Below are 14,485 nucleotides of genomic sequence, written 5' to 3'. Positions count from 1 at the left end.
GCCTTTCAGATAGGATTTACAAAATGTCAGGAGACCAAAACCTGGGTGACAAACTAAGACTTCACCCAGCGAGCGCTGAGATCTGTCGTTGGAGAAACTGGCGATGTTGTGGAATGCAGAATCTTTGGATTTTGTTGGAGTCAGGGACAAGGCAGCGAACACCAGAGGCACTGAAGCTAAAAACAAGGAACGGGGGACTCAGGGAAAAGGTTATGGGAGTTGTGCTGATTAGGAGGTTTTCATTGTGTGCAGGAATGTATTATGGAAACTGAAATCAGTGTTGATGCTGACAATAGGTTTGGACTGTCATTGAAAATGTCAGAGGTATTGCACTACCACTCCTTTCTTCTCTTTCATCTTGTTAATTTCTCCTCTGCCTCCGCTGGCCTTGGCTATGATCCAGGGCATATAACCTGTCAGGACACATGTAACTCAGAGTCGACATTCCCTCTGCTTTCAGGAGCTTATTCAGTTTTCAACTTCATCTGTTATACCCAAGTCGGTTTGGAGCCATTATCCATCTTTGTCAGTGTCTGTCTTCCCTGTATTGTGTCTAGAGAAGAAGGAGTTTGCTTGTTTCTTTCAGGTAATAACACTGTGTTTTCAGACAAGTGGCAATTGGATTCAAACAATCAATGGATTTGTGAAACTTCACCGCACTTGCTGTGGGGGCTTGAGGATGATTGGTTTGGTCGTCCCTTTTGACAACTACTTCCCAGTTTAGCATGACATTTAGAGGATGTTACCTGCTGCCATCAGGCCAAAATATCAATGTTGCTCATAATATTTATTTCACATTAATCAAGCAACTTAACCTGTAGCAAAGCTCTTGTAACTCAACGCTTGCTGCTTCTCAACGTACGCTTCTCACTGGTCAACAACACAAAGGGCAACATATACTTGCTTGACCTTGACTTGTTTTTAATGTTGCTGCTTGGCTTGGCATTGATATCGACATTGAGTGGCTCGTGATTTAGAGTGGATTTTGTGAGAGCAAATGTAAGCGAAACACTCAAAAGGTACATTAAATGCACAGGAGTGTGTGGCATTGATGTGGCATTGATGCCGCTGCATGGTAGCAAGATGGTCAGCCATGATACTAGTCATGGATCTAGTGCTGCGAGATAGTGAACATAGAGCCAGTGATAGACTTCAGACTTCAGACCTGACGTTCAGTCAGAATCTGTGGTGATTAGAGATACCGAATTTTTTCATGCTCAATGAATGTTTTACTTTCAAACGTTGGTGGATGCAGTGTTGTAAAGATTTTAAAATCTATCATCAGTTATGTGTAACAACCTGTTTCTGTCACACTTTTTCTAAAAATTAACACTTTTAATTGCTGGCATAGCATACAGTCAAATCTGATGACACCCTGTGTACAATGTATTGATGGTAAAAATGACCTAAATTCCTACTGTGTGGACAAATTTAGAATCAGCTAATTCAGAATTCAATATTATCACCGAATATACGTTAGGGTGCTACTACTGTACATGATTTTTATGTTGGACTCTTCCTCCAACAAAGTTTCTTTATAGGTTAGCATAATGTTTTTATTCTCTACCTTTTAATTGTAGCTGATACCCACTAGGTCTGGTTAGCATCTGAAAGTTTGATTTAAATCAGGAACTATCAGATCCAACAATAAGTAAACAAGATTACGAATGTGACATTTGCTGCCAGCTTTTGGTACTTGACAGTTTTCAGTTCTTGGTGCTGTGATGGACAGATTTCAGTCTGTACCAGAAAAGTATTGAGGTTCAGTTGTATACATGCACATGAAAATAAAGGATTGGTCACTTCTAAATAGCTTCACCAGCTGTTTAAAATGCTCTGTAGTCTAAAATATCCTCAGATGGAGATTTTTGTAAAATGAGAATCACTGCTCGATGAAAGTCATTGCTGGATAGAAATCGCATCACTGTCACCCTCATTCCTTGGAGGGATTCCACATAATTGGGCTGTTTCTCCAGTAATTGCTGCAGTCCTCACATCTTTGGCTGATAAATCAGCTTTTCCCTGTTCTCCACCTGTTCTTTTTCTTTTTTTTTGTGACATAAAGTTTTATACCAAACCACTTTTTTTTTTACTTCAGCCACATTGCACACCTCAGGGGACACAGCATTCACTGCCACCATTAAAGCAGTCCAAACCTCTTTTTTTCCCTTCGCACCAGTCACTCAGGTGGTAGAAAAGAACACCTTTTCTGCCTTCAACTTCTCAATCAGTTCCATTACACTGCTTGTTCTTTTTTCACCTGTCATGCTTCAGTCCCCCCCCCCCCCCCCCCCCCACTAGCTGCCTCCTCCACTTCAACATCTCTGATCCTGCAGAATGGCCCTCCTCATACAGTATATAAATTTACCAACTATACAGCAAGAAATAAAACTGCTGCCTGGTTTGCACCATTCTTCAATATGGTGGTATCTTTCTTAGCACAGAGTTATGTCACTGCTTTGGACATGAGACCGTATGTGCCTTAGATACAGTAAAATAGTAAGAATCAGACTAATTGCCATTTTGTTTCACTTCATTAATCAGTCTGACATCATGTTTAAGATAAGCATTTTCTGTTTGGGAGGTGGTGTTATTTTGCCCCGATCAGTCAGTAGTGACTGACAGATCTGTCCTGTTGACGTCTCTTTGAGTTGACACAGAATCACTTACAACAGTCAGTTTGGCTGCGTCAATCCCATCCTCACAATTTATCATGTTACTATTTAACATGATGCGTCTATTCTTAAGCCCACCTACAAAGCGCTGATGAGCACAGCAGCAGAGCTATCTGAACCGCTGAAGAAATTGGAGATGGTGGCAGTGATTCAGAGGTCAGAATCTCAGTCCAAGGTCCAAATTATATTCAGACTAATTGGGACTTACTTTTGGACTTTGACTTCACATTGATTCTTGGGACACGTTTTGCTGTTCTGTTCGTTAATTGGTGGCGCATCGTGCTGCTGCCAGTGTTGCTGTTTCCTCTCTGTTTGGGATTAATTATCCTGCAGTCTAATTCTGACTGTTCTTCTTTTTTTTTTGGATTGGTTTTGTTTTGGGTAGGTTTACCATCAGGTCAAAAATGTTGGACCCGTGAGGACCTCTTGTTTAAAGTCCATTCGATTCAACTGTCACACATATGCATACTCAGTCCTATCTGCCCCAGCTGCGCTCCAGTGACATTAGTGACCATGAGGAAGCCTGGAGCCTCCATCCCTGTCATTTTCTCTTCCTCTCTATCACCCACACCACCATTCCTCATCTCTCCTATGCTGGTGACAGTCATAGAATTTCACACCGAGAGGATTTGTGATGCTGATACCCGCTGGTTCTGTGCCTGTCAAATGACTTACTGTATCTCTCCCTCTTGCTCTCCCTCTCTCTCTCTCCCCTCCCCCTCAAGGCGTTGGCAATGCTGCCAAAACTGGTATCAAAGCGTTACAGCCAAGAATCTTTTTGAGTGCATGTGCTTGCGTAGCTTCATAGGACTTCATGGGCTGAGCTATTACTTTGAGTTTTCACCCTTTGCCAGGGTGAAGGCACATGGTATACAACACGTGGTAGTAACACAGTAGGAGCTCACAGTTACATGTACACTTATATAATGCATTAAAGCCTGATTTTGTATTCATGTTAAAAAATGCTTTATGATGGCATCCCTTATTCATCTTGGACACGCATGCACAAAGGTACATGCATACCATGTGAATAGTTAATACAGGCATGCAGACATGTGGAGCTGGCCTATTATCTAAATCCCAGGTAGCTGACACCAGTGCTCCCAGCCTCCCTGCCAGCGTGTTCGCCAAATGGAAATGCCCTGTTTGCTTTTCTTTTGGGAAGAACAACAGGGCCCTGTCAATTACTCTCAAGTCACTCTGGACCTCTCTATGCAAAACCAATGCCCATTTGCAGTCTCTTTGTTTTGTGCAATGCCTGTGATTCCCCCTTCAGTGCTTGCCCAGTTGCCCACAAGTCGAGCATTTGAATGGCCACCTTGAGAGGCCAGAAAGAATTAGCCTCAGCCTTTACACTCTGATAGCACTATGAGAGGTTCATAATTGCTTGTTTAGCACCAACAGCCAGTAATAGGACTCTATGAAGCCATTACACAAGTTTTTGTTGATATTTTCCGAAAGCAAGTTACTGATTAATGCCGTATTCACTTTTTAGTAGATAATGAGACAACTTTATGGTTCCGTCTAGTACTAAAACAGTGATCAAACCAAAATATAGATATATATTTAACTTCATCTCTGTATATTAATTTTATACAATAAATCAGACAGTACAATGTGTAATATATAATCCAGATCATTGACAACTCGTAACTGTATAGTAACTTCCTTAACTGTTGATGTACTAATGTTCAGTAATAGTCCAGTCAACTGAACCCAATCAACGTGTTTGTCACAAAATGTGGCATAGGTTAGATACACATGGGCAAGTTATATCTGCGATTGTAATTCAACCACCATCACATTCTCCTCTCTTTATCTCACTCACTCTCTCTTTTCCATAGCTTTACATCTCACAACATTGCTCCCTCATGGTTTAATTAGCCTCTTCCCTCTCATAGTTAAGTTTTTCTGTCACCCACAAAGGGGTCTCAGCAAAACCCCCAGAAGCTGCAGACAGGCTGGTTGCTGGTAGTGACAGTGACTTCAAGCTACATGCCTCTGTGCTGATGATGTTTTAATGTCACCCCATTGCCGTTCGCCCCTCTTTACTCAAGTTGTGGGGGGGTGGATATTTACCCCTGCGAGAATCGATTACTGCTTTGTTGACAGTCGCTGCGGAGTATAACCTCTCATTAGGTCCGACATATGCTGCGCCTGGCATTGCTGCCGATGCAAGCTGTTTTCTCAATGACATCTCCCTGTGCTCCCGTGGCGTCGGGAAGGAGCAAGATCTCATAACATTGCCTTAACGTAAAGTTCTGGGAAAAAAGTGTAGTGCAGTTTGTTGGTCTTGAAATAGTACAAATTTTGAGCTTTGCTCAGGCAAACTGAGGTAACTGTCACTGTCAGAACATTTGAATATGTTTCCATAGCTAGGGAGCAGCTTTATTTACATAGCACATATCAAACACAGGCAATTCAAAGTGCTTTACATAGGCAAGAAAAAGCATTAAAATTACATTAAAAACAAGCAAAATATACATAAATAAATAAATATAAAGCCAATTAAGATAGAATTAAATGAAATAAAAGACGCAAATTGAGAAGTTGGTTCCATCTGTGTGCGGCATAGTAGCTGAAAGCAGCTTCATCCTGTTTGGTTCTGACTCGAGGTACAACCAGCTTCCTAGAGATCTAAGTGACCTTCTGGGTTTGTATTCTTCAAGGGGATCAGAAATGTATTTTGGCCCGAGATCATTGAGTGATTTATGAACTAGCAGCAGCACTTCTGTAGGTAATTGGAAGCCAGTGTAAAGATTTAAGAACAGGAGTAATGTGCTCAGTTCTCTTGGTTCTTGTTAGAACTCTGGCAGCAGTGTTCTGAATGAGTTGAAGTTGTCTAACGCTTTGGCTACGTAACGTAGCGCATGTGCCGCAGAATTAACCTTTTTACTGGCTACACCCACACCGCATGTATGGCGTGCATAGTCTTGTGTGAGTCACAGGCAAAAACAAAACAAGACGGTGAGCTTTCCTTTTGCATTTGTGTCTTCAGTTTTTGGACCCAGCACAGCGCTGTGAAACACAAACTCTGTGAACTCAGAGAGTTCGTGTAGTATGGACAAGTTAACATCTACAGACTACATGTAAGGGATAAAGTTACTAAGCACCGCCAGCTGGTACCAGCAAAATAAAAGCTGGCAGGGTGATCAAGACCCCAAAGTGGTCTTAAGTATGACTACTTAAAATATAGACACTTTATGACCCATTTCTGTGTAAAAGGACCACACACACATTGCGTTAACATATGAATAGAAGACTGACCTATTTTTACGTTTGTAGAGCGGATCGCCGCATAAGCACCACTTATGCGTTGCTCTCACGCCTGGTGTAGCCAGTTTCATTGATTATAGTGGAAGCGGAGGGTTGCAGCATCCACTCCGCAAATGCTCCGCATGCGTTACATGTTGAATGTAGCCCGCCAGTTATGGTCTTTTTCAGAAGACCAGACAAGAGACCGTTACAAAAAGTGATCTACTGTGAAGCAAAACAAAACTCAATTGACATGTGTTGGTACAAAACATTACCGTACATTTATTTCTTAAAAATAATGAATTAATAATTTCTCTGGAAAAAGGCAAACTATGCCCGTTGGAATTATAGCTATAGACTGGATCAATTGAGAGCATAATAAAGTGACTGCCGGATTTGAGTGGCCAACCGGTTCAAATCCGGCTGGAGACCTTTGTTATGTAGGCTTTTACTGTGCGACAGCTGAAGGTAGTGTTGAACAGTGTTGAACAAGAGATCAACATAGCAAGGGAAGAAATGCCTTCATCGCAGCGCCTGACAAATCACGGCAAAGCTGTGTGGATGAGAGAACAGTGAGGTTTCTTTGTATCAGATCAATAGTAAGAACTGAAACATTGCAGTAAACACAACCACTGGCAGCTGAAGATAATGATAATAAACCTTCAGTCTTCCTGCCACTTGTGGAACTGCACATTTGAGGCAGTTCGTTGATTATAGCAACCAACTCAGTCGATACAGTCGGTCGAAGACGAAGCACCACCATGCTTTAGCCCTGGTCTTAAGCAGGATCTAAACAACACCAACAACTCAGTCAAGACACCTCCAGCTGGGATTTTGTATTGCAGAGAGATATGAAAAAGGAACTGTGAGGCAAAACAAGGTGCAGCTAAAGCATGCTGTACTATCGTGGAAAAACGTGTTTTATTCAAAACACTTGACATTATTTTATCCTTAGTTCAGCTTGTCTTTCTCAAAATATGCATAATCAGTCATGGCTGTTTTCTTGGGCATTGACTACATCCTTTGAAAATCTGAATTATTGCGAGTGGAGTAAGGCAAATATCTGCTCCATGGGGACAGAGTTTTTATTTATTTATTTATTTTCTGAGATTGGAACAGAATCAATTTGGAGGTGTATCAAAGCAGCGAGGCAGATGAAAAAGGAATTCTACCTTTGAATTGGAAATCCGTCATGAACAGTGTCCACATTTGGATTGCTCTGAGACTGGGGACCACGTCTTTGACCACAATGCAAATTTCGCATTATCACAGGGGGAGGAGACTTGGGTGAAGATGATAGAAAATATGGATCCCTTCTCAATCTCTTGTTTATACAGCTTGGGATAGGTTCAAGAGAAGTTCATTCAAAGATGAGGCTTTGATTTGGGAGGTAAGGTTGGAGGGAAATTTATAAATAAACTCAGTGAAAGTAAAGTTTTCAGTCCATGAATACTGAATGACATGCATCTTGGGATGGGGGATATTTTTACTTTCTCAGCTCAGGCCGTGTTTTGCTGCTGCTAGAATATCTGTCTGAATTCCAGCTCACTAAACACAGTACCTGAGAAAATGTGCATTACCATTATTGAGAAATGAGTCAGATGTCAGATTAGAACAGAGATATTGTATTAAGATTTCATAAAATGACTCTTCTCTCAGAGTTTACTTTAAAAACCCAGCGATGAAAATTTCCACACAAATTCTGAGCCTCTGTGTTCAGTTCCTCGTCATTGATACTCATCCCATTCTGTCTCACTGGCCCGGGTTGACAAAGCCTTACGCAAAGATGTGTTAATGTTGAATCACGACCACTTTCATCCTAGCAGACACATCGGTTTGTTAGCTGTGTTGTGAATCTCAACATCCTTGTCGACGAGGCAATGTCCAATGAATATGAAAACAAGCAAACAGACAAATAAGTAAATCAAACCGTGGCTAGACGAGTATCTATGCCTTCCACCTTTTGTATTCAGCAGTGTTTGTATTTGGAAAACTAGTAATTTAAACTCACTGTGCACAGAGATAAAAGACTGATGTGGCCGAAATAGGAATGCCTCAGAGGTTTTGAATTTGAATATACAGCTCTGCGGTGGCTGATAGCTGGGCCTAAAGATGAACCGGCTCTGCCACAGTGGCTGGGAGAAATTGGCTCTGTATTTCAAGGTAGCTCATGTCTACTTGTACCATTTTTTTCTGTTGACACTGTCATGTTCTTCTTTATGGTTTTGAAAAATAACAGGCTTTATTGTGCTTGGGGACCAATGGATCACAGAGAATTTGTGGGTCTCTTTATCATAAATCAGGCCTTTGTGCATGGAAATCAGTATGGCGCTGCTGTAGGTAGGCTATTATTTCCAATTTGAATGGCAGTTCAGAGACTGTAAACAATTGCACCTACCTTGCACAGACTACAAACAGGCTCCCAAAAGGCTTGACTGTCTTCCTCTGAACTTGTGTAAAGATAGCAAGGTGAAACCCCCTCACATAATCCTTAAGAGTTTCCTCACCAGGGAGACATACCTACCTCTTGAATGTGAGATATTTGGTGTCACATCCTCACCAAGAAGGTATTCTTGTCAACCTTGGATGTTTGGCTGATTCCTTTCAGAGACCTGCAATATGGAGATTGACAAACATATTGGCGTCAAGTATTTGTTGGAGAATCAAAAGCAGCATAACAATATGATGAAAGAAAGGGTTTTGTTTTTGTTTCTAAGTAAGGGATAATGTCCAACAAGGTGTGCGTTTCATGATTTTTTTGCAGCTGCAAGGAGCAATTCACTTTTTTCATGACGACTGAAGAAATATGTCTTTTTAAGAGTTGTTATTTCTGTAAGCAGACTTGTTGTTGACAGCAACATGTAAAGGTGAAAACACCTATACCAATACTATCTGTATGATGTTCTTATTTTGACTACCTCTGTACTGCGGTAACTTAAATGCCAGTTGATGCTGAAAGCCAAGCTAAGTACCATGGGACTGTGCACCATCTGTACATGTTTATATGTCATTTCCCTGAAGAGATTCTCAACATGCTGTTCATTGGATAATATGTAATGTAACTCATCTTGATATTACTTCTTTCTGTCATATGTTCACTCTCTCTTGCACTGAAAGAGCACACACACACACAAAGTGCAGAAAATAGGTCTGCCAATGTGGGAAATGTACTGCATATATTATCCAAAGTTATTAACGTATTGTTTATTCCTGTTTCTCTTCAGTATAGATGTCCCACATTGCAGTTAATTCCTATGATGCTAAGCTGCTTTAAACCTGGACGTGGGTCCTGATGTCATTAGAAGACATGAACACTTTGCTAACTTATGCAGGTTACCTCCACTGTAGCTGGATTTGGGTAGTTACAGTAACCAATGGGAAACACATTTGTTAATTAAAGGCATTATGATCTCTTGCTTATCAAGTACTCGTTGTTTTGCCATTAGCCTGTTTAGTGTATATATTCATGTAAATCATTTCAGAATCAGAAATCAGAATCAGAAACTGTTTATTGCCAAGTAACATACATTGCAAGGAATTTGCCGTGGTCAGAAGGTGCTATTGTTTTGTCAACAAATATGTAGAATATAAAAGGTAAAATAAGAATAAAAATAAAAATAAGATAAGATAAGATAAATAACAAACAGTGCAGTGACCAAAATAAAGTAAAGTGTCCAGATAAAATGTCCAATTTGGTAACCATAGTAACACATATGCAGATGAAAAAATCTGCTGCGTTTACAGCCTACTCCGTATACTACAGTTCCTTAAATCCATTAAAAAGTGCATGATATAGCGATCTCCTAGTGGCCATTATTGACGAGACTGACAAGACGCCCCTTTTCTGTCCTGTATCTACCTGTTTGTCATTATTCATAACGTGCAGTCAGTTTGCAGTCTAATAATACTAATAATGTTTATAGTTATCAGTTACTTCTTTGCGAGCTCAAAATACATTATGTTCATTATGACAAAAAGAACATGAACCGGGCCAGAACTAACTAAACCACAGGTGTGAAAGCACTCTTGGTCTTGAGTCCGAACTGAGGGATGGTCATATGGAACTAACTGGTCATTACTATAGCTTGGGTAGATCTAGTTAGGCTTTAAGGGTGATCTCTATCTTATTTACTTACCAAACCAAATGTAATCTTAAAGAACCAGTGGGGTGATGATGAAGTTTGCCATAATTTGATGTGTAATTCCATTTTTCTTGGGTGTCATTTAAAATTAACACTATGTTTAGATCACAGACATTAGAATGAGATCAAGCTGCGTTCTGAACAAATCAGAGTGTAGGACTGATAATGTCTTTCTTCACTCCATGTGTTATTTGGTCCTTTAGGTCCTGTACTTCCATACGTCTCTGCGGTTGCCCAGCATGGTGGTGGTTCTGGAGGTGGTGTCCTTGTCACCCAGGCCAGACGGCTCCCAGCAGGCCCTGGGTCGAGGCTTCACTGTCCTGGAGCTTTTTACCAACAGGCCAGAGGCTCGGGCTGCTGATGGGGACAGAAGGTGATTAGCCCATTCTTAATTGCACCAGTCAGGCATTAATGAGGTTTCTCACGAGGAGATGTGAGGAAGGGCAGGTATGGTTGTAGCAAAGGGGTTTCTGCTTAAATATCATCTAAGGACTACCATCTTGTCTGGTCTTGTAGAGGAATACTTATAGCTGTTAAGCATACTTGCAGAACTAGTACTTCACGTAAGCTGTTTTGGGTTTGCTCTGTTGTCAGCAGTTAGGATTTAGAGGGGATAGCTAGCACAACAGTAGACACATGTTTTGCCATGTGGAACCTACAGCAGCTCCATTCATTCATTCAGTCATTCAGGTTGGTTTCAATTTATCTCCTAGGCTGAATCTACACCACGGATCACCAAGAAGCCTCCTCCATCCCCTGCTGAAGGACACTGTTGACTGTAAGGACTTTTTTTACATGTATATACACAAGTATTTATTAGGTCTATTCACTTTAAGTATTTGCACACCACCATCCTAAAACCTTGCTGATAAAACAATGTGAAATTGTTGTTGTGAAAAGTTGTGTTCTCTGTCAAGTGTCTATCACAGAGAGGTGGGTCTACTGCCATGTAAGGCCAGTGTAACAGAGAAGTCTAAAAGAAAGAAAAGACACACAGCCAGGCAGCCATGGTCAACTTATTACTGACCATCAAGTCCTCCATGTTTTCTTTTAAGCCCAGTTTGGATTATTTTTCTAGTTCACTTTTCAGCTTTTGTGTTGAAGAGACTATGTGCAAGTTGTGTCCAAAGCTCTCCATGATACCTATCAATTACATATACAGTAGGTAATGTAGAAAGTTATCACTTATGAGTGAATGAATGGAGGTTGGCAGTTTGGTTCTGGATTTGATATGTGAGATGTTTTAATTGGATTATCTTTGAATATTAGACCAACAACGGTTTAGCATTTGACAACATATCTCCTTGAATTATTGAGTTTGCTACTTAAGCTCAGGGTTGATCTAGATATGTCCTCGCTTGGCCTAAAAAACAAAGCTATGAATTACAAAACACTGTAGTGCCTCACAGTATGAATAACACTGTGCCCAGTGAGAGCCAGAGTTCCTGTCTTGGCTATCATGTCACATGAATATTAGAAAACCTCTCAAACGGACTCTTATGCTAGCTGAATTATTAACCACATGCCTGTTGTTTAGTGGAACGTTGCTTTTTTGTTTTAAGGGCCATATTGCTGCCAGTCTTGCTGTTGCTCTTTTATGGTCAGAACCCTTTTTCTTTATATCACTTTTATTCTCATCCACTGTGACAGGGACACAGTCCCCGTGCTGCTGCTTGATGTGAAGCATTTTGAGTGTGAATTTGTGGAGTGAAACAAGTATATAAAACTGTTTTGTGCTGGAGTCAAATAAGTACAATTCCTCATAGCGGTCATTCATGTCTGATTGTGTGGGAGAATTATAATGAGAAAACATGCCCTGGAGGCTGACATTGTTTTTATTCTTTTTTTATTCATTCATTACAAATTCCACATTATTCAGTTTCCCCGACTTTGTTTTTGAAAGTACTGTAGCTCCCGATAAGAATAATATCTTCATTACTTCTTGATGTGTTGCAAATGAAGTTGGGTTTAAAAGTTGAATTGGATAAAAGTGAATGAATTTAAACTATAAATGGCTGTATTTCCACAGGTCTACCATATTAAAGGCATCACACACTATCATTATTACAAAGGAGTGTGCGTCCTTATAGTCCCAAAACAAGTGTGTTCATATTTGTTGGGTGCCTGCATAAACGGATGTGTTCACACATGTTGTATCGGCATGTGTGGTTTGTGCGGTTATAACATGTTATGACGTGTCCGAACATGACAAATTGTACGTCGCGTGGACCTACGCAGACGCAGAAACTATTAATTGCTATAAATCTATTTACCTTCAAGGAACAAGAGTAAAGTCTATTACAAAATGTTGTCCGTCCCATTCTCGTGAATGCAATATCTCGGGATCGCCTTGAGGGAATTGCTTCAAATTTGGCACAAATGTCCACTTGGACACAAGAATGAGTTCATTGAGACCTCACAAAACACCTTTTTGGCCATAACTCAAGAATTGATGACCGTATTTCACAGTTGGTGACTCAAAGGTCAAAGGTGACTGTGACCTCAAAATCCCCTTGACAAACACACTTTTATTTACGTAATTATGACAAGATTTCACACGTTTAATATGATACAACAATGAAGTGATGACATTTTTTATCCTAAAGGTCAAAGGTCAACTTCATTGCGACATCATAATGTTCTAGGCCATTATTCAACACCATAACTCAGGAACAGAAGGGGAGATTGTGACCATTTACGAATGAATTGGGCGATTCCAGATTGCAAACACATGTTGACTGGTACTACATCATGAGTAAACAAAAACTAGCACAGTATGGGATTTCCTCCATCTTGTCCATTGTGCCTTTCACTTCCTGCCTCATTCCTGCGTTATCAGAATCACATGACTGCAAACAATGTAGTGGAGCGCGCCTAGCTAATCGTGATCCTGTGAGTGAGTGAGTTTCACCTATAGCTCATAGAGCGGCTACTCTCAAAAAACAAAAATACCCCATTTTGTGAAGCTGTACTCTATAAGAATCTATCTTTACATAATAATCAGCCAACACATCTATAATAATACTTCATTGATCAGTTCAACAATGTATATTCACTAGAATCACCCATATATATAATCAATGTAGTGATAACTTCCATTAAACCAAAAAAACACTTTTTAATAACATTGTATTAAATTCCTTCCAAGTGTTCACTACATATATTAAATGAGTCTGGACAGACATGAATGTAAACTGCAACTTGACATACAATCATGGGGCGGTAAGTCTAGTTTTCTTTTGTGAGCTGCACTCTGCGTTGAGACGGCAGCTGTGCCCACACAGTGGTCTTAGTGAATGAGGAGGCTGTGCTTTGTATGCAGTGCAAATGTTGGCGTAAACATGATCAAAATGGCTTGCAGTTTGTCCCTCACTCTTCTGTTAGGCTCTGTTTTGTGCTTTGGTAGTGTGAGAAACCTAAAATCTAGATTTACAATGATTTTGTATCATTGTAAAAAACATGTTGAAAGAAGCTAATATTGACTGCCAGGCTATTGACTAGCATGAGCTAATATTTGTCCCTTTGTGTCTTTGGTGCCTTAAACCTTAATGTGCTTCCAGTTTCATCTTTAGTCCTGTGTATACTGTGTACATACTGTATGAACTGTCCTGATATGGTAGTATAAGCGGAGCAAACAAACTTCAGTCCTATCGTGTACACAATGGCACTCATTTTCCGATCCAAGGCCAGCAATTGTACTTGGGAGTACACAGGCGGGTCAGCATTTTGTCTATTGTCTGCAGTGCAAAATATGGTCTTTGTCTTCACACTCCCCTGAGAATTGTTTGCTGCATCACAACATGCAGCAAAAGATACATTTTTGCATGGAAAATCCACGTTCACTGGGTTCCCCTCCCAGCAGGAATAAAGACAGATGAATTGAAAGAGAGAGTGTACAGTGGTGTAGGTGAGAATTTTAGCCTGGAATCTAATGTCAACGCTCACACTAAACCGCTTATATTGTAACCGTTTTGTTGACAGTGTTGGTTTTTATTTGATAAAACCGATTTTAGGGGACACAGACTTGATTGAAAACTAGTTAAATGGAAACCCACACCTGTCCTAGGGGGCGGCTGTGGCTCAGGAGGTAGAGCGGGTTGTCCATTTTTTGCAGGGTTGGAGGTTCGATCCCCAGCTGTTCCTGACCACATGACAGAGTTCCCCGGGGCAAGACCCTGAACCCCAAGTTGCTACCGATGAGGAGGCCAGTGCCTGTGTGAATGAGAGGCCAATTGTAAAGCACTTTGTGCATTAAGGTAGAAAAGTGCTATGTAATTGCAGGCATTTACCATTTATGATTTTTATGTGACATATTGCAATGTTGTGCTGTGTTCTGGGTGGCCAAGGCAGCACGTTTTCTTTTTTTAAACGCTAACCTTTTGCAGCATTTAGCTGCGTTTTCCTCTGGGGCTT

General features: G+C 40.6%; 1 protein-coding gene across 1 annotated transcript in view; it reads left to right on the top strand.

Annotated features, from left to right (window-relative positions):
- nphp4 (nephronophthisis 4) overlaps positions 1–14,485 on the top strand; it is a 161,219-nt gene that overhangs the window by 20,586 nt on the left and 126,148 nt on the right. Inside the window, exons 4-5 of the mRNA XM_070909736.1 lie at positions 10,276–10,445; positions 10,786–10,850. Coding sequence (XP_070765837.1) covers positions 10,276–10,445; positions 10,786–10,850 — 235 coding nt within the window. The remainder of the gene's footprint in view (positions 1–10,275; positions 10,446–10,785; positions 10,851–14,485) is intronic.

The sequence above is a fragment of the Enoplosus armatus genome, chromosome 8 (assembly GCF_043641665.1).
Source record: "Enoplosus armatus isolate fEnoArm2 chromosome 8, fEnoArm2.hap1, whole genome shotgun sequence".
Lineage (NCBI taxonomy): Eukaryota > Metazoa > Chordata > Actinopteri > Centrarchiformes > Enoplosidae > Enoplosus > Enoplosus armatus.
Note: the sequence above shows the minus strand (reverse complement) of the source record. Positions and strands in the feature narration are given on the sequence as shown.